This window comes from Heteronotia binoei, chromosome 5, assembly GCF_032191835.1.
Source record: "Heteronotia binoei isolate CCM8104 ecotype False Entrance Well chromosome 5, APGP_CSIRO_Hbin_v1, whole genome shotgun sequence".
NCBI lineage: Eukaryota > Metazoa > Chordata > Lepidosauria > Squamata > Gekkonidae > Heteronotia > Heteronotia binoei.
The window spans coordinates 2168936-2190175 of record NC_083227.1 but is presented as its reverse complement, the minus strand read 5'-3'; the positions used below and the strand labels follow the sequence as shown (position 1 = coordinate 2190175).

The 21240-nt window shown below is 47.2% G+C and overlaps 1 protein-coding gene across 1 annotated transcript in view; it reads left to right on the top strand.

The window, feature by feature from the left end:
- The window catches only part of LOC132571380 (zinc finger protein 850-like), an 86185-nt gene extending 65190 nt beyond the window's left edge, over window positions 1-20995 (top strand). Inside the window, 4 exon segments of the mRNA XM_060238178.1 lie at window positions 6505-6575; window positions 6799-6925; window positions 7181-7285; window positions 18291-20995. Coding sequence (XP_060094161.1) covers window positions 6505-6575; window positions 6799-6925; window positions 7181-7285; window positions 18291-19474 — 1487 coding nt within the window. The 3' untranslated portion in view covers window positions 19475-20995.
- Window positions 20996-21240: the final 245 nt, after the last annotated feature.

Below are 21240 nucleotides of genomic sequence, written 5' to 3'. Positions count from 1 at the left end.
GTCTTGCCAGAGCAGAGTAAAGCGATACCATCACATCACGTGATCTGGACACTAGACTTCTGTTGATACATCCCCAAAATGGCATTTGCCTTTTTAGCCACTGCATCACACTGTTGACATGTTCAGCGTATGGTCCACTAAAACCCCTAGATCCTTTTCGCACATTCTACTGCTAAGACAAGTCTCCCCCGTCCTATAACCATGCATTGGATTTTTCCTACCTAAATGCAGAACTTTACATTTATCCCTGTGTGTGCGTCCTGTAATAAAACCATGCTTGGAAATGCTACCAGAGCCTGACAAGGGACTTATGGTTGTGGGGTACGACAAATGATACTTTCAGTTTGTGGGGAAAGGCAAAAAAGAAGAGAAAGTGAAAACTGCATTCAGGAAACATTTATCTTGTTTGAAAAGATAAAAAAGACCAGGGGGGGATATCTTTACTGATCCTTTTCTGGGTTTCCACTGCATTTGTGTTAGCCAGTCTTTAGGAAGCCCTGCCACAGAAGTGTATTCATATACAGTACTATAGGATTGGGTGTGTCGAATTGTGTATATAAGAGGTATATTATCCTTATGACTTTACTCAGTTATTGTATTTGCTTTAGTTTGAAGTGTTGGATGCCGGTAATAAGTGTTCAGGATAATAATGTCCAATTTAGATTGTCAGATGTTACTCAATGTGAAGATAGAACACTGTTCTGTTCTTTCATTCTGCAATACCTTTCTCTTTTCAATTTTTTTTCTGCTTCTTACTCACTCTGCCCTACTATCCAGTAGCAAATATTTTATTGATTGTTCTTTTATACTTATCTGTTTCATGAAGGCTTTATTAATATTTTGATTGAGGAGGGGATATTTTCTGTTTCTTGATCATTTTCTCTGGTGTATCTGTTTTAACTTTGGGTTTTTATTGAGTCACGGTGTGGATTCTTAGTGGGAAAAGAGAACTAGAAAGTTCTTAAACAAATATCTCATATATACAGCACAATTAGAAATCTGCTCCAGATGGAACTGATATTTCTTCCTCCTTTCTGGAGACATACAATCCAGAAGGCACAGACAGGACATAATTTTAATTACCAGAATTCTTGAAGGAAATAAGAGGAAAATGCTGAAAAGGGTTTTTTAAATGGCAGTTTGGAGAGCCAGTTTGGTGTAGTGGTTAAGTGTGCGGACTCTTATCTGGGAGAACCGGGTTTGATTCCCCACTCCTCCACTTGCACCTGCTGGAGTGGCCTTGGGTAGGTCAGAGCTCTCTTATCTGGGAGAACAGGGTTTGATTCCCCACTCCTCCACTTGCACCTGCTGGAATGGCCTTGGGTCAGCCAGAGCTCTCTTATCTGGGAGAACAGGGTTTCATTCCTCACTCCTCCACTTGCAGCTGCTGGAATGGCCTTGGGTCAGCCAGAGCTCTCTTATCTGGGAGAACCGGGTTGGATTCCCCACTCCTCCACTTGCAGCTGCGATAATGGCCTTGGGTCAGCCAGAGCTCTCTTATCTGAGAGAACCAGGTTGGATTCCCCCCCTCCTCCACTTGCAGCTGCTGGAATGGCCTTAGGTCTGCCAGAGCTCTCTTATCTGGGAGAACCGGGTTGGATTCCCCCCCTCCTCCACTTGCAGCTGCTGGAATGGCCTTGGGTCAGCCATAGCTCTCTTATCGGGGAGAACCGGGTTTGATTCCCCACTCCTCCACTTGCAGCTGCTGGAATGGCCTTGAGTCAGTCATAGCTCTCTTATATGGGAGAACGGGGTTTGATTCCCCACTCCTCCACTTGCAGCTGCTGGAATGGCCTTGGGTCTGCCAGAGCTCTCTTATCTGGGAGAACCGGGTTGGATTCCCCACTCCTCCACATGCAGCTGCTGGAATGACCTTGGGTCAGCCAGAGCTCTCTTATCTGGGAGAACTGGGTTGGATTCACCCCTCCTCCACTTGCAGCTGTTGGAATGGCCTTGGGCCAGCCGGAGCTCCCTCATCTGGGAGAACCGGGTTTGATTCCCCCCTCCACCACTTGCAGCTGCTAGAATGCCCTTGGGTCAGCCAGAGCTCTCTTATCTGGGAGAACCGGGTTTGATTCCCCACTCCTTCACTTGCACCTGCTGGAATGGCCTCGGGTCAGCCAGAGCTCTCTTATCTGGGAGAACGGGGTTTGATTCCCCCCTCCTCCACTTGCACCTGCAGGAATGGCCTTGGGTCAGCCATAGCTCTCTTATCTGGGAGAACCGGGTTTGATTCCCCACTCCTTCACTTGCACCTGCAGGAATGGCCTTGGGTCAGCCATAGCTCTCTTATCGGGGAGAACCGGGTTTGATTCCCCACTCCTCCACTTGCAGCTGCTGGAATGGCCTTGAGTCAGTCATAGCTCTCTTATATGGGAGAACGGGGTTTGATTCCCCACTCCTCCACTTGCAGCTGCTGGAATGGCCTGGGGTCTGCCAGAGCTCTCTTATCTGGGAGAACCGGGTTGGATTCCCCACTCCTCCACATGCAGCTGCTGGAATGACCTTGGGTCAGCCAGAGCTCTCTTATCTGGGAGAACTGGGTTGGATTCCCCACTCCTTCACATGCAGCTGCTGGAATGACCTTGGGTCAGCCAGAGCTCTCTTATCTGGGAGAACTGGGTTGGATTCACCCCTCCTCCACTTGCAGCTGCTGGAATGGCCTTGGGTCAGCCGGAGCTCCCTCATCTGGGAGAACCGGGTTTGATTCCCCCCTCCACCACTTGCAGCTGCTGGAATGGCCTTGGGTCAGCCAGAGCTCTCTTATCTGGGAGAACCGGGTTTGATTCCCCACTCCTTCACTTGCACCTGCTGGAATGGCCTTGGGTCAGCCAGAGCTCTCTTATCTGGGAGAACGGGGTTTGATTCCCCCCTCCTCCACTTGCACCTGCAGGAATGGCCTTGGGTCAGCCATAGCTCTCTTATCTGGGAGAACCGGGTTTGATTCCCCACTCCTTCACTTGCACCTGCAGGAATGGCCTTGGGTCAGCCATAGCTCTCTTATCTGGGAGAACCGGGTTTGATTCCCCACTCCTTCACTTGCACCTACAGGAATGGCCTTGGGTCAGCCATAGCTCTCTTATCGGGGAGAACCGGGTTTGATTCCCCACTCCTCCACTTGCAGCTGCTGGAATGGCCTTGAGTCAGTCATAGCTCTCTTATATGGGAGAACGGGGTTTGATTCCCCACTCCTCCACTTGCAGCTGCTGGAATGGCCTGGGGTCTGCCAGAGCTCTCTTATCTGGGAGAACCAGGTTGGATTCCCCCCATCCTCCACTTGCAGCTGCTGGAATGGCCTTGGGTCTGCCAGAGCTCTCTTATCTGGGAGAACCGGGTTGGATTCCCCACTCCTCCACTTGCAGCTGCTGGAATGGCCTTGGGTCTGCCAGAGCTCTCTTATCTGGGAGAACCGGGTTGGATTCCCCCCCTCATCGACTTGCAGCTGCTGGAATGGCCTTGGGTCAGCCATAGCTCTCTTATCGGGGAGAACCGGGTTTGATTCCCAACTCCTCCACTTGCAGCTGCTGGAATGGCCTTGAGTCAGTCATAGCTCTCTTGTATGGGAGAACGGGGTTTGATTCCCCACTCCTCCACTTGCAGCTGCTGGAATGGCCTTGGTTCTGCCAGAGCTCTCTTATCTGGGAGAATCGGGTTGGATTCCCCACTCCTCCACATGCAGCTGCTGGAATGACCTTGGGTCAGCCAGAGCTCTCTTATCTGGGAGAACTGGGTTGGATTCACCCCTCCTCCACTTGCAGCTGCTGGAATGGCCTTGGGTCAGCCGGAGCTCCCTCATCTGGGAGAACCGAGTTTGATTCCCCCCTCCACCACTTGCAGCTGCTGGAATGGCCTTGGGTCAGCCAGAGCTCTCTTATCTGGGAGAACCGGGTTTGATTCCCCACTCCTTCACTTGCACCTGCTGGAATGGCCTTGGGTCAGCCAGAGCTCTCTTATCTGGGAGAACGGGGTTTGATTCCCCACTCCTCCACTTGCAGCTGCTGGAATGGCCTTGAGTCAGTCATAGCTCTCTTATATGGGAGAACGGGGTTTGATTCCCCACTCCTCCACTTGCAGCTGCTGGAATGGCCTTGGGTCTGCCAGAGCTCTCTTATCTGGGAGAACCGGGTTGGATTCCCCACTCCTCCAGTTGCAGCTGCTGGAATGCCCTTGGGTCAGCCAGAGCTCTCTTATCTGGGAGAACCGGGTTTGATTCCCCACTCCTTCACTTGCACCTGCTGGAATGCCCTTTGGTCAGCCAGAGCTCTCTTATCTGGGAGAACGGGGTTTGATTCCCCCCTCCTCCACTTGCACCTGCAGGAATGGCCTTGGGTCAGCCATAGCTCTCTTATCTGGGGGAACCGGGTTTGATTCCCCACTCCTTCACTTGCACCTGCAGGAATGGCCTTGGGTCAGCCATAGCTCTCTTATCTGGGAGAACCGGGTTTGATTCCCCACTCCTTCACTTGCACATGCTGGAATGGCCTTGGGTCAGCCAGAGCTCTCTTATCTGGGAGAATGATTCTCCCCTCCTCCACTTGCACCTGCAGGAATGGCCTTGGGTCAGCCATAGCTCTCTTAACTGGGAGAACAGGGTTTGATTCCCCCCTCCTACACTTGCAGCTGCTGGAATGGCCTTGAGTCAGTCATAGCTCTCTTATATGGGAGAAGGGGGTTTGATTCCCCACTCCTGCACATACAGCTGCTGGAATGACCTTGGGTCAGCCATAGCTCTCTTATCTGGGAGAACCAGGTTTGATGCCCCACTCTTCCACTTCCAGCTGCTGGAATGGCCTTGGGTCAGCCAGAGCTCTCTTATTTGGGAGAACCGGGTTGGATTCCCCACTCCTCCAGTTGCAGCTGCTGGAATGCCCTTGGGTCAGCCAGAGCTCTCTTATCGGGGAGAACCGGGTTTGATTCCCCACTCCTCCTCTTGCACCTGCTGGAATGGCCTTGGGTCAGCCAGAGCTCTCTTATCTGGGAGAACAGGGTCTGATTCCCCACTCCTCCACTTGCACCTGCTGGAATGGCCTTGGGTCAGCCATAGCTCTCTTATCAGGGAGAACCGGGTTTGATTCCCCACTCCTCCACTTGCACCTGCTGGAATGGCCTTGGGTCAGCCAGAGCTCTCTTATCTGGGAGAACAGGGTTTCATTCCTCACTCCTCCACTTGCAGCTGCTGGAATGGCCTTGGGTCAGCCAGAGCTCTCTTATCGGGCAGAACCGGGTTTGATTCCCCACTCCTCCACTTGCACCTGCTGGAATGGCCTTGGGTCAGCCAGAGCTCTCTTATCTGGGAGAACTGGGTTTGATTCCCCACTCCTCCACTTGCAGCTGCTGGAATGGCCTTGGGTCAGCCAGAGCTCTCTTATATGGGAGAACTGGGTTGGATTCCCCCCTCCTCCACTTGCAGCTGCTGGAAATGGGCTTGGGTCAGCCGGAGCTCTCTCATCTGGGAGAACCGGGTTTGATTCTCCCCTCCACCACTTGCAGCTGCTGGAATGGCCTTGGGTCAGCCAGAGCTCTCTTATCTGGGAGAACGGGGTTTGATTCCCCCCTCCTCCACTTGCAGCTGCTGGAATGGCCTTGGGTCAGCCATAGCTCTCTTATCTGGGAGAACCGGGTTTGATTCCCCACTCCTTCACTTGCACCTGCTGGAATGGCCTTGGGTCAGCCAGAGCTCTCTTATCTGGGAGAACTGGGTTGGATTCCGCACTCCTCCACTTGCACCTGCTAGAATGGCCTTGGGTCAGCCATAGCTCTCTTATCTGGGAGAACAGGGTTTGATTCCCCCCTCCTCCACTTGCAGGTGCTGGAATGGCCTTGAGTCAGTCATAGTTCTCTTATATGGGAGAACGGGGTTTGATTCCCCCCTCCTCCACTTGCACCTGCTGGAATGGCCTTGGGTCAGCCATAGCTCTGGCAGAGGTTGTCCTTGAAAGGGCAGCTGCTGTGAGAGCCCTCTCAGCCCCACCCACCTCCCAGGGTGTCTGTTGTGGGGGAGGAAGATAAAGGAGAATGTGAGCCGCTTTGAGTGGAGGGCGGAATATAAATCCAATGTCGTCGTCTTCTTCTTCACATCTGGGTTTTTGGACACTTCTGATTGTGATATATCTTTTACCTCATCTTCTCCCCCCCCCAATAAAAAAACCTGAACTCAAGGGGACAAGGGAGGGGTCCCCCAGCGGGTGTTTCACCTTCCGGGGCCTTTGGTCTGATCGAGAAGAGATGCTGTTATTGGTTTGAGCTCTGGAGTTCACAGGATGAGTGTCACAGAAGTCTGAAATGTGCTGGCAGTGTTTATAAATCTCCCCCCCCCCCCCCCGCACCCTCCGTCTCATGGGAACCTGAGGTTTCTCCTCCAGCCCACCCCCTCATGTTTACTCAAAGCTGATGCACTTTTTTCAGTGCCCAGGGCATGGTTTCACATTGCATGAATCAGGATTCCCACAAGCAAACATGAAGTCTCTGCTAACACCCTCTCTTCCAACGTTTTCTCCCTCACAGACAGTGAAGAGATGGTGTGGAACCGTCAGCTTTGCGGAGGAGAGGAAACGGCCACTGCCCCTGCAGTCCAGGTAGGGGAGATGAGCAGGGGACCGCCTGAGTTCCCCCCTCTTCCTCAGGGGGGCTTTTGCTCCTGCAGTTGCTGCTCATGTGTCTGAGCGAGAGGGGCTCTGAAGGCCGCTCCCTTTACCCCCCTGGCAAGCTCTCCATCCTGCACCACCCCAGAATGCCCCTGTCCAGAGTACAGTCTTGACTGGGACCGTCTCTGATGAGGAAACCTGCTTTTTCTTTCAGGGTCCCTTTTCCTTGGAGGAGGTGGCTGTCTCATTTCCTGAGGCAGGAAGGTCTCTGCTGGATCCGGGCCAAAGAGCTCTGTACAGTGAAGTAATGCTAGAGGACTATGGGAACGTGGCCGCTCTGGGTAAGGGTCTTTCATGGGTGCCAAAGGTGCGAATTGCTGCCCTTGCATTGAAGTGTGAATCAAAATATTGAAGAGGCTTCTATTGAGGCTTGACGTTCTTGTCACCTCCCCACCCCAGAAGACTCTAGGAGCTGAAGAGGCAGTGAAAGGCAATGTTGTGGCCGGCAGCAGAGGCAGGGTGGGAGTCACGGCCTGAGGTGGAGACAGACAAAGGCCTCGTTTCACTCTTCCGCCTCTTCTCTCTCTGTCCCAAAGAAAGCGGGGATGTTCAAGAGGCTGCAGTGGAGACAGACGAAGGGCTGGAGAGTCTCTCAAGAGGATCACCACACAATATTCCCTTCCCGAGGGAGCTGGCTGCCAGTGAGTATTCTGCATCGTTATGTCAAGGGGATGGGCAAAGAACAGCCGCGGCAGATTTCAACTTCAATTCTAAGGAACTGTTGGTTGGGTAGAATTGGAAAGCCTTCTGGGTCAGGAGAAATGGAGGCCTTTTGAAGCTTGAGATCTTGGGAATTCTTCCTGGGGTAAGCTCAATTCTGGCTCTTATAGCTCCTTTAGGGCCTCCATTGCCCTTAAATACTGGATCTTCCAGAGAAAGGTGAGCTATTTACTTAAGGACAGCTTTGCTGGATGAGTCAGACGCCCACCAAGCTTTTCCTACTGTGGTCACTCACATGTCTCCAGGCCTCCCCTCCCCCGCCCAACAACAAGCATCCGTTCCTAAAACCGTGGAGGGGTTCCCTTGGAACTGTGGGGTTCCCTCGGAGAGGTACAGCCAGTTTGGTGTAGTGGTTAAGTGTGCAGACTCTTATCTGGAAGAACCTAGTTGATTCCCCACTCCTCCACTTGCACCTGCTGGAATGGCCTTGGGTCAGCCATAGCTCTGGCAGAGGCTGTCCTTGAAAGGGCAGCTGCTGTGAGAGCCCTCTCCAGCCCCACCCACCTCACAGGGTGTCTGTTGTGGGGGAGGAAGGGAAAGGAGATTGTGAGCCGCTCTGAGACTCTTTGGAGTGGAGGGCGGGATATAAATCCAATATCTTCATCTACCTCACAGGGTGTCTGTTGTGGGGGAGGAAGGGAAAGGAGATTGTGAGCCGCTCTGAGACTCTTTGGAGTGGGAGGGCAGGATATAAATCCAATATCTTCATCTACCTCACAGGGTGTCTGTTGTGGGGGAGGAAGGGAAAGGAGATTGTGAGCCACTCTGAGACTCTTTGGAGTGGAGGGCGGGATATAAATCCAATATCTTCATCTACCTCACAGGGTGTCTGTTGTGGGGGAGGAAGGTAAAGGAGATTGTGAGCCGCTCTGAGACTCTTCGGAGTGGAGGGCGGGATATAAATCCTATATCTTCATCTACCTCACAGGGTGTCTGTTGTGGGGGAGGAAGGTAAAGGAGATTGTGAGCCGCTCTGAGACTCTTCGGAGTGGAGGGTGGGATATAAATCCAATATCTTCATCTACCTTACAGGGTGTCTGTTGTGGGGGAGGAAGGGAAAGGAGATTGTGAGCCGCTCTGAGACTCTTTGGAGTGGAGGGTGGGATATAAATCCAATATCTTCATCTACCTCACAGGGTGTGTGTTGTGGGGGAGGAAGGTAAAGGAGATTGTGAGCCGCTCTGAGACTCTTCGAAGTGGAGGGTGGGATATAAATCCAATATCTTCATCTACCTCACAGGGTGTCTGTTGTGGGGGAGGAAGGTAAAGGAGATTGTAAGCCGCTCTGAGACTCTTCAGAGTGGAGGGCGGGATATAAATCCAATATCTTCTTCTACCTAGCCTAGATGGTATCAGAGTCTAAAGTAAAATGGTCTGAAGCAGATGGTATCGGAGTCTTAAGTAAGAAACCTAAAAGGTTCATATGCAATTAAAGGGCCGAACATTAAAAACAAAGTGTAAAAAAATCATAAATCAACATACATGTATTTATTGTTGAGAGTTAAAACCATTTAAGGGCCCATCATAAGCCTCTATCCTATGTAAAATCATAAAACCTCAATGGGAACCCACTCAACTTGACCTGACGCATTTTGACCTCAATTGGTCTTCAGAGGTCAGAAAGGGAAGTACATATATTGGCTCCTGATACAGAACAGAACAAGACAATGGAACAATGCTGGACTCCAAGGAAATTTAGTGAAGTGACAAAGGCTTAGAGATATTCCTTTGTATGAAAAACAGTTTTGTTGTGGTAATATATGGTAATAATATCCAATAATAAGAAAAATAATACAAAATTAATACCAATACCCATACATTACTCTTTCCCTCCTTCCCTCCCCCCATATCATGACCTCCTCTGGTGTCAATTACTTAAATTGCTAATAATAAAAGGTAACCTTAGCAATTAAAGAATCTTATTAAAAATCTTATAAAAAAACCCAACAAAATATTCTGTAGAAGTATAAACAAACCCAACATAATAATTATAATCCCTCTTCATTCTTCTCTTATAATTTGTATAGTCTTTATCCAAAATGAAAAATGGAATCAAGATAAAAAAATAACATTAGTTCATTAATAATAATAACTTAACTATTATCAAAAATCACCCAATGTCCCTTTATCTTCCAGTACTTTTCAACATATTTTTGAAATTTCTCCCACTCGATTTTAAACTTCTCCAACTCATAGTCGTTTAAGATTCTTGTAAGCGTGTCCATTTCACTCCAAGATATTACTTTCAAAATCCAGTCCCATTTTTCTGGTATTTTATCTTGCTTCCACAACTGCGCATATAATGTCCTAGCAGCTGAAAGTAAGTACCATATTATTGTTCTATCTTGTTTTGGAAAAGTTTCCATTTGTAATCCCAAGAGGCTTAGAGATATTCTTGAGGCCTCTTGTTCTATAGCCTTATGTCTTAATCAAGAGCATTCAGTGTTTTTTGTATGCCACGTGGTCCAGAATTGATCAAGTAAAGTCAGAGCCTATGTGCCAAGAGCTGTGTGTCATGAAGACCAGCTCCTCTTCTCTCTTATCACATCTGAAAGGTAAACTCTCTGTACAGTCACAGGACTAGAAATTATGACCACTTTTGGTGATTTGCCATCAAGACCTGCACGGCAAGGAAAACTGGGAGGATGGAGGACCCAAAGTGTGCTTGTGAATGGTCCCTCATCCTTTTGGAGAGGTGTGGCAAGTGGGATACCTCAAGGATCTGTCCTGGGACCTGTTTTATTTAATATCTTTGTGAGGTTTCGCCAGTTACAGATCCCAGTTAACTAAGTGCATATAGAAATGGTCAGATTTTTTTGGAGACAAATAAAGAGCAATGGCCTTCTTGCTAAAACAGAACCAATAATATTCCAGCCCCCTGTTGCCCATTAAGATTCCCAGACGTGGTGTACAACATGAGAAGTCTTCCATGGGTGTTTAAGGTCATCTGGTCAGAGCCAGACGTTACCACGGTTACCAGAGAACAAATCCATGGCTAATGTCTCTCTTCTGTGCTTCTTGTGAAAAGTTACTTGCAAGCAGAATGCCGGAGCTAATACAGTCAGATACACGTTTGCAGATGGATATACATTTAAGAAAGGAAAGAATGAATATACATCCATGGCAATATGGTTATACAATACCGCAGGAATGGATATAGGTGTCAGGTGACTAAATGTGAGTGAATAATCCTCTGACTCTGGAATCTGACAGTGTTTATCATTGATTTCTCTTTTAGTAGAGAAAGAAGTCCTTTTCTCCCTTTCTCACAATATGAGAACTTGTGGGCATTCAATGAAATTGCTGAGCAGTAAGGTTAAAATGGATAAAAGGAAGTCCTTCACCCAAAGGGTGATTAACATGTGGAATTCACTGCCGCAGGAGGTGGTGGCGGCTACAAGCATAGCCAGCTTTAAGAGGGGATTGGATAAAAATATGGAGCAGAGGTCCATCAGTGGCTATTAGCCACAGTGTGTTTGTGTGTGTGTATGTGTGTGTACACACACATATATTGGCAACTGTGTGACACAGAGTGTTGGACTGGAGGGGCCACTGGCCTGATCCAACATGGCTTCTCTTATGTTCTTATGTGACACAGAGTGTTGGACTGGAGGGGCCATTGGCCTGATCCAACATGGCTTCTCTTATGTCCTTATGTGACACAGAGTGTTGGACTGGAGGGGCCATTGGCCTGATCCAACATGGCTTCTCTTATGTTCTTATGTGACACAGAGTGTTGGACTGGATGGGCCACTGGCCTGATCCAACATGGCTTCTCTTATGTTCTTATGTGACTCAGAGTGTTGGACTGGATGGGCCATTGGCCTGATCCAACATGGCTTCTCTTATGTTCTTATGTGACACAGAGTGTTGGACTGGAGGGGCCATTGGCCTGATCCAACATGGCTTCTCTTATGTTCTTATGTGACACAGAGTGTTGGACTGGAGGGGCCATTGGCCTGATCCAACATGGCTTCTCTTATGTTCTTATGTGACACAGTGTTGGACTGGAGGGGCCATTGGCCTGATCCAACATGGCTTCTCTTATGTGACACAGAATGTTGGACTGGAGGGGCCATTGGCCTGATCCAACAGGGCTTCTCTTATGTTCTTATGTGACTCAGAGTGTTGGACTGGATGGGCCATTGGCCTGATCCAACATGGCTTCTCTTATGTTCTTATGGATGGAGTAGTAGGGGAAATGCTTCTTAAATTTGCAGATGATATGAACTTGGGAGGGTTAACAAATACAGTAGAAGACAAAGTCAAGATGCAAGATGATCGTGACAGGCTGGAAAAGTGGGCTAAAATGAATAAAATGCATTTAATGGGGATAAATGTAAAGTTCTCCATATAGGTGGTAAAAATGAAATGCGTAAATATAGAATAGGGGAGACTTGTTCCAAAAGCAGCATGTCCAAAAAGGATCTACAGGTCTTTTTGGACCAGACACTGAGCACAAGGCTATAATAGAAGAAATGTCAGGGTGAAACTACTATCGAAACGTTTATATGTATTAGGAAAAAATCTTAGACATAACCTCTTTTCCGAGTCTGCACTGAAATGAATTCAAACAGTCTGCAGAAGAATAAATCAAAGTGCACACAGGCACTTTTATAGGTTAAGAGTCTGCTTTTGACTCATAAACCAAAAACATGAGAAAACAGTCTGTGGGTGCGGTCAGACGTCCAAAAAATCCATCAGCAACCCATCTTTAAAGCGCCGTCATTTCGTATGTCAGATAATCCGCCGCATCCTGTTTCCCGATCAGACAGATGCTGCTCCGATGGCATGCCGTGTCGATCCCGTCCCCTGCTCGATCACACAGCGCCCTCCGGAACTTCTTTCAGATGGCGGCAATCCGCATTAGCGCAGGCGCAGTTGTATTTGCGCTGGCTGGCCTAATTTAAAATGGTGCCAATCCAAAGTAGCGCAGGCGCGTTGCTGCGTTCTATGTTTCTTTCTGGCCGCATGCGCGTGTGTGTTTACCTGTTTGCGCAGGCGCACTGCTGCGTGCTGCAGAGGGTGTGTTTCTGCTGAACGCATGCGCGTTTGCAGTAGCGGGGTTTCCGGCTATTTAAACCTTTTTTTTTTGTTTCCCCGGCAGCTCTATCGATATATCGATATATCGTTGTGTCAAAATGGAATCTGATGGCCTTGTCACATTAGCGTGCGCGCCCACCCTTCTTTTGAATTATCCAATCAGGCGGCAAAACAAAAGGCAGGTCGAGAGGGCACAAACTATGCAGGGCAAGAGCGCATAACATCTCTGTTGCATGGTTGACAGGGCGCGTGGAGGAGTGAGCTCACACACGTCTATCCAGGAACCGAAAAGCAGTTATCTGTATAAGCAGCCCCGTTCTCACATGTCTGCAAGCATTCTAACTCGGTAGACAGCTCGCTAACACGGACATTTCCCCATTTCAGCTACCCCTCCAGGCAGGGAGATGGCGACCGGCAACCTGACATGTCATGCGTCCCCTCGTTGCTGAGGATCGCGATGCACGCATCGCTTTTAAATGTGCCAATTCACACAGATGTGTTTCTCCGTTTGCACTACTTTTCGGAAAAGATCGCCTCACATACTGGAAATCTCGATACTCACATATCGAAATTTCGATATATCGCTATTACGCAATAAACTAAAATATTAAAAAAAAAGGCCGGCCACGCACGCTAATAAGCAATTTTTTCGAGTTCCTTCCTTCGATGGTGCAGTGATATGCATTTTGTTTGTGGCGGGAAGCTGGAAGCGGGAAGCGCTGTTGCGACTCAGCAACGATTGCCCGTTCAGATGCTCCAGAGCGCTCAGGAAGCGCTCAGGAAGCGTCTTGTTCCGGATTAAAAGCGGTAGCAAATTAATCCGCGAGCAAGGCGCATCAGCGTGGGACGGGCACGGGCTAAGCACGCTTGACAGATGCGGACGTGTGAACGTCCGGGTAAAATCCAGCATGCTTGCGGGCTCAACTCATGCCCGTAGCGGGGTTTTTTGGACGTCTGACCGCACCCTGCCAGTTCACACCCCATCAACTTGTATTTGTAGCTGGGATTCTTGGCCCCAATGTGCATTACTTTGCACTTGGCCACATTGAACCGCATCTGCCACGTTGACGCCCACTCACCCAGCCTCAACAGATCCCTTTGGAGTTCCTCACAATCCTCTCTGGTTCTCACCACCCTGAACAATTTAGTGTCATCCGCAAATTTGGCCACTTCACTGCTCACTCCCAACTCTAAATCATTTATGAACAAGTTAAAGAGGATGGGACCCAGTACCGAGCCCTGCGGCACCCCACTGCTTACCGTCCTCCACTGCGAAGACTGCCCATTTATACTCACTCTCTGCTTCCTATTACTCAGCCAGTTTTTGATCCACAAGAGGACCTGTCCTTTTACTCCATGACTCTCAAGCTTTCTAAGGAGCCTTTGATGAGGAACTTTATCAAAAGCTTTCTGGAAGTCAAGGTAAACAACATCTATCGGGTCTCCTTTGTCCACATGTTTGTTCACCCCCTCAAAGAAATGTAACAGGTTAGTGAGGCAAGATCTTCCCTTGCAGAACCCATGCTGAGTCTTCCTCAATAACCCGTGTTCATCAATGTGCCTACTCATTCTGTCCTTGATAATGGTTTCTACCAACTTTCCCGGTATTGAAGTCAGACTGACTGGCCTGTAATTTCCCGGATCTCCTCTGGAACCCTTTTTAAAGATGGGGGTGACATTTGCTACCTTCCAGTCCTCAGGAACGGAGGCAGATTTCAATGAAAGATTACAGATTTTTGTTAGAAGATCCACAAGTTCAACTTTGAGTTCTTTCAGAACTCTCGGATGTATGCCATCCGGACCTGGTGACTTATTAGTTTTTAATTTGTCTATTAGTTGTAGGACCTCCTCTTTTGTCACCTCAATCTGACTCAGGTCTTTCAACACCCCTTCCAATATTAGTGGTTCTGGGGCGGGCAAACACTTCTCATCTTCCACGGTGAAGACGGAGGCAAAAAATGCATTCAGCTTCTCAGCCATTTCCCCATCCTCCTTCAGTAATCCTTTTACCCCATGGTCATCCAAGGGCCCCACTGCTTCCCTGGCTGGTTTCCTACTTCTAATATATTTGAAGAAATTTTTATTGTTGGCTATAGTAGTGAACACAAGTTAGCAATGTGATGCAGTAGCTAAAAAGGCAAATGCGATTTTGGGCTGTAACGACAGAAGCGGAGCATCCAGATCATGCAAAGCGGTGATTCTGCTTTACTCTGGTTAGACCTCACCTACAGTATTGTGTTCAGTTTGGGGTACGACAATTTCAGAAAGACATAGACAAGCTGGAATGTGCCCACAGGAGGGCGACAAAGATGGTGAGGGGTCTGGAGACCAACTCCTATGAGGAAAGGTCGAAGGAGCTGGGGATGTTTAGCCTGGAGAGGAGATGACTGAAAGGTGAAATTATCACCAGCTTCTTGAAGGGCTGTCATACAGAGGATGGTGCAGTCTGTTCTCCCTCTGGGTGATTCCATCTATCCTTCAGGGAGACAGGAAATATCTTTTTTCTACTTCCTGTTGGCACCTTCAGAATGACCCTCCCTTCAGTTCTTTTCCTGCCTCTACCGGGAGAGTAGCTAAGGTCAGGCCTTGCCTTTATCTAATTCTTAAACTCTAAAGTTTCCTTACATATTTTCCCTCATAACTATTATTATCTTCATCATCTTAGAATCCTAGAGTTGGAAGGGACCTCCAGGGCCATCTAGTTCAACCCCCTGCGCAAGGCAGGAAACCCACAAACACCTCCCCCTAAATTCACAGGATTTTCATCGCTGTCAGATGGCCATCCAGCCTCTGTTTAAAAACCTCCAAGGAAGGAGAGCCCACCACCTTCCGAGGAAGCCTGTTCCACTGAGGAATCGCTCTAACAGTCAGGAAGTTCTTCCTAATGTTGAGCCAGAAACTCTTGATTTAATTTCAACCCATTGGTTCTCATCCTATCTTCCGGGGCCACAGAAAACAATTCCACACAATCCTCTATATGACAGTCCTTCAAGGACTTGAAGATGGTGATCCCATCACCTCTCAGCCGCCTCCTCTCCAGGCTAAACATCCCCAGCTCCTTCAGCCTTTCCTCATAAGTACATAGAATCAATAATACCAGTAATTTAAAACAATTGAAACCCAATGAACATATTTTATAGCAGGGGTCTCCAACCTCTGGGTCGTGGACTGGTACCGGTCCATGGCCTGTTAGCAACAGAGCCGTGAGTTGTATAATTATTTCATTATAGATAAGATAAGATAGATAAGATAAATTTATTGTCATTGTTCTCAACAAAAGAGAGCAACGAAATGAGGTGCTCTTCCACAAACATAGCAACACATCAAACACACATATTCATAAACTATTTAAATACATCTAAAACCATTTAAACCAATTAAAACCATTTAAACCATTTAAATCCATCTAAAACAGATAATCATTCATAAAACCATTAAAACCATTTAAATACATCTAAAACAAATAGTCATTCATAACCCTGCATTTAACCTAACCACAGCACTTGGATAGAAACTGTCCTTAAATCTGTTTGTCCTAGCCTTCAACACTCTATATCGTCTACCTGACGGTAAGATCTCAAATAGCAAATGGCCCAGATGTGAAGGGTCCCTTAGGATCATTTGTATCTTCCTTTTACATCCCATATTATACAGATCCACCAATGAGGGGAGAGAACATCCACAAATCTTTTGTGCTCTTCTCCTCACTCTTTGGAGCACCCTTCTCTCTGCTTCCGTGCAGCTCCCAAACCACGCGCAGAGGCAATAAGATAAAATGCTCTCAATGGAACTACGATAAAAGGCAACCAGCAGACTCCCTGACAGTTGTGGTGATCTTAAGAGTCTTAAGTAGTATAGTCGTTATATATTACAATGTAGTGATAATAATAATAATAATAATATAACATTGGATTTATATCCTGCCCTCCACGCTGGACCTCAGAGTGTCAGAGCAGCTCACAATCTCCCTTACCTTCTGGCCTCACAACAACCACCCTGTGAGGTAGGTGGGGCTGGAGAGCTCTTACAGCAGCTGCCCTTTCAAGGACAACTCCTACGAGAGCTATGGCTAACCCATTCCAGAAGCTGCAAGTGGAGGAGTGGGGAATCAAACTCGGTTCTCCTAGATAAGAGTATGCACACACACCAAACACTTTAGAAATAAAGTGCACAATTGTATCACCCCAAAACCATCGTCCTTCTCAAGATCTGCCTATGTTGGCAGATGGCCATCTAACCTCTGTTTGAAAACCTCTAAAGAAGGAGAGCCCACCACATCTCAAGGAAGCCTGTTCCACTGAGGAACCACTCTAACTATCAGGAAGTTAATTTTTTCCACAACAAGGGGAGTATTCCTTCAGATTCTGTATTTCCTTTCTGTATCTTACCACTTTTCTCTTCTGCCTCCCTCCCTCCCTCTCTCTTCAAGGGATCTAGAGAAGCTATAACATGCCCAGAGGAGGGCAACAAAGATGGTGAGAGGTCTGGAGACCAAGCTGAAAGAAAAAGATCAGCTTAGAGCCAGCTGATAAATTAAAGCAAGTTACTGACCTAAGATTTGCCAGGGACTGTCCGATTTTTAGTTTGCCAGAGCTGCCGATTCATCCAAATTAACAGCTGGGTTGGAGGAGGCGAAGCTGACCCACTGGTTCCATTTGCCCCCTTCAGCCGGTTGTTAATTAGGATGACTCAGCAGCTCTGGCAAACAAAAAATGGGACAGTTCAACTCGGTCTCCAGACCTCTCACCATCTTTGTTGCCCTCCTCTGGACATGTTACAGCTCTAGTTTTACCTCCTGGTAAAACGTAGGTCAGTAACTTGCTTTAACTTATCAGCTGGCTCTAAGCTGATCTCTTCCTTACACAAGCCCTATGAGAAGCTGAAGGGGCTCGGTATGTTTAGCCTCGAAAGGAGACGACTGAGAGATGATATGATCACCATCTTCAAGTTCTTGAAGGGACCAATTTTGTGGAAGACAATTTTTCCACGGACTGAGGAAGGGGGGAGATGGTTTCAGGATGATGCAGTCGTGCGCTTTATTTCTATTATCACATTGTAATATATAGTGAAATAATTCTACAACTCACGGCCTGGTTGCTAACAGGCCATGGACTGGTACCGGTCCACAGACCGGGGGTTGGAGTCCTCTGATATAGAGGAGGGTGCGGAGATGTTTTCTGTTGCTCCGGAAGTTCAGACCAGAGACAACAGGTTGAAATTAAATCAGAAGAGTTTTGAGCTAAACATCAGGAAGAATGTCCTGATAGTTAAGAGTGTTTCCTCAGTGGGAGGTGGTGGGCTCTCCTTCTTTGGAGGTTTTCAAACAGAGGCTAGAGGGCCACCTGTCAGCAAAACGGATTCTGTGAACAGAGGCAGATCTTGAGAAGGAGAGCAGGAAGGGTTGAATTAAAGCTTAGTTCTCACGGCCCTCTTACATGTCCAAGGAAATAGCAATCAGCACTTTGGAGTCAGGAAACATTTTTCCCCCAGGCCAGTGTGGCCACGGATCCTGGAGGGTTTTCGTTTTTGCCACCTTCTGGGAATGGAGCAGGAGTCACTGGGGCTGTGTTGGGGGTGGGGGGAGGCATTTGTGAATTTCCTGGATTGTACAGGGGGCTGGACTAGATGATCTTGGCGATCCTTTCCCACTCTATCATTCTATGGTTCTAGGGAAACATCCTTGCTACCTTTTCACTTAAATTATGTTTTGAGGAGGGGATAGATAGTCAGAATACAAGAGAAGCTCCACGGGAGGGCTGGCTAGGAAAAGGCTGTAACCAGTAGCTCAGGAGACAATATGCACAATCATTAATCAGGAGCTTCTGATTGGTGACTTTTCTTCTTGTTTGAGTGGTGATTCAACATCCCTCTTTATTCCAGCAGGAGATGGCGAGGAGTCAGTTGGGAAATTTCAGGGATTCTCTGAGGAAAAAGCAAAGAATGAAAAGGCTGAAGGAAACTTCGAGAATAGAGATGGACCAGAGAAGCAAGAAGGAAACTGTGGAGTGAAGAGGATGCTGAGGTCCATTCCTTACCAAGTAGGGGGCTTCCATGAAATCCCAGACCATAGCCATAACCAATGGACTCCCTCAGGAGTAAACTTATTCATCTGCTCCAAGACTGGAATGACGTTCTCCAATTGGAGAAAGGGTAATGTATGTTTTCCAAAGAACAGTATAATGAAGGCATGGAAATGCGGTTATTGCAGAAAGTACTTCAGATACAGACCACAGCTTCTTGTACACCAAAAGTTACACGCAGCACAGAAGCGTTTTGAATGCTCAGAGTGTGGAAAGAGATTCATTCACACTGGCCATCTGCAACGACATCAGACAGTCCACACAGGGGCGAAACCATATGAATGCTCAGAGTGTGGAAAGAGATTCACTCAGAGTGGCCATCTACAACAGCATCAAAGAACCCATACAGGGGAGAAACCATTTGAGTGCTCAGAGTGTGGAAAGAGATTCAGTGTGAGTTCCAGTCTTCGAAAGCACCAAACAACCCACACAGGGGAGAAGCCTTTTGAATGTTCAAAGTGTGGACAGAGATTCAGTCGGAGTGGCCATCTTCAAAAGCATCAAAGAATTCACACAGGGGAGAAGCCTTTTGAATGTTCAGAGTGTGGAAAGAGATTCAGTCATAGTGCCAATCTTCGGTATCATCAAAAAACCCACACAGGGGAGAAACCATATGAATGCTCAGAGTGTGGAAAGAGATTCAGTCGGAGCAGCAATCTTCAACAGCATCAAAGAACCCATACAGGGGAGAAACCATTTGAATGCTCAGAGTGTGGAAAGAGATTCAGTGTGAGTTGCAGTCTTCTAAAGCACCAAATAACCCACACAGGGGAGAAACCATTTGAATGCTCAGAGTGTGGAAAGAGATTCAGTGAGAATTCCAGTCTTCTAAAGCACCAAATAACCCACACAGGGGAGAAGCCTTTTGAATGTTCAGAGTGTGGACAGAAATTCAGTCGGAGTGGTCGTCTTCAAGAGCATCAAAGAACCCACACAGGAGAGAAGCCTTTTGAATGCTCAGAATGTGGGAAAAAGATTCAGTCGTAGTGCCAGTCTTCAGTATCATCAAAAAACCCACACAGGGGAGAAACCTTTTGAATGTTCAGAGTGTGGACAGAGATTCAGTCGGAATAGCAATCTTCAACAGCATCAAAGATCCCACACAGGGGAGAAACCTTTTGAATGTTCAGAGTGTGGAAAGAGATTCAGTCGGAATGCCCATCTTCAAGACCATCAGAGAACCCACACAGGGGAGAAACCTTTTGGATGTTCAGAGTGTGGAAAGACATTTGGTCAGAGTTCCCATCTTCAAGACCATCAGAGAACCCACACAGGGGAGAAACCTTTTGAATGCACAGTGTGTGGAAAGCGATTCAGTTGGAGGGGTGATCTTCGGAAGCACCAGAGAATCCACACAGGGGAGAAACCATTTGAATGCTCATATTGTGGAAAGAGATTCAGTCAGAGTGGCCATCTTCAAGACCATCAAAGAACTCATCCAGGGAGAGAAATCCTTTGAGTCCTTAGAGCGTGGAAAGAGATTAAGCTGGAGTTGGACTTTTTGACAACATCTACCAGCTGACGTAAGGGGAAACCATGTAATCCCTTAGGCCACTAAAAGAGTACACTTATTTCACAAATAAAAGACAACTGGAGACCACATAAAGCAGCGAAACAATATAAACCCTTGTAAAAATCTTTAATCTAATCCGAAATCTTTAGGCGTGTCTGAAGCCCTCAGATAGATCCCAGAAGGGAGAAAGCAAAGATGGGATCTGCCAGTTTAAGTAGATCCAAGATCAGCTCCTGTCTCCTTTAGCACAGAGGATTCCACAGAAGGGAGTGTTAGTTATTTAAAGGGCTGAAATTTGTTTTAACTTCATTGTGAGGCCTCACTCTACACCTTTTCTACCTAAAAAGATAGGAAGATGTCTCTCTGTCTCTGTGCTGACACAAGGAAAGAACTGCTATTTCATGATGACCTTCCACGTTGCCAGAATTAACAGCTGGATGCAGGTGGGACGGATGTTGTCCCATTCAGTTCTGATCACAGGACATAGGAACTTTCTCTAGAATCCAGGAACTTTTGGCGAAGCTTTGAAACATAAAGTTTGTGATTAGTACTTAATGATCACAGCCAGATATGTGAAAAACAAGAATTGTTGCCTGAATCTTTTGGTGAGATTCATTGAGAAGAGATGACTGAATTTTGTGAATATATAGAAATAGTTTAAAGGTTTTTATATGTCCCTGGCAGATGATGCTTCCAGAAGAGGATTGTGGAGGAGAGATAAGGGTTACCCAAAGAGCCTGATAGGGTATACAGTATTGATCTGTTCCGAGTTATATCAAAGATTATATACCTTTGAAAGGGAGTTTTTGTTAACTTGGAAATTTCTCCAATTGGACATATATTCTCTTGGCAATTATCTTTTCCAACAAATGATCCTAGGATTGTTTTTGTAAATATTCCACTCATTCTCATGTAAACAAAAGATAAACAAGCTACTTGGGTTTCTTGGATGGTCTCGGAGGAAGAGTGAGGTGGAATAAAGATTGTAGAAATTACAGATTGTTTTCAGAGACACAAACTTCTTGAGAAATACAAAAGACTCCTTTAGGAATTGGAAGGAAGGCCTTATAACCAAGGATGAATATAAACAAATCACCAGTGCTTGTAGAGAAAAAGTTAGGAAAGCTAAAGCACAGTATGAGCACAGGCTGGCCAAAGATGCTAAAAACAACAAAAAAGGGTTCTTTTCTTAAGAAAAAGAGCAAGGACATGGTAGGCCCATTGTGAGGGCAAGAAAGTG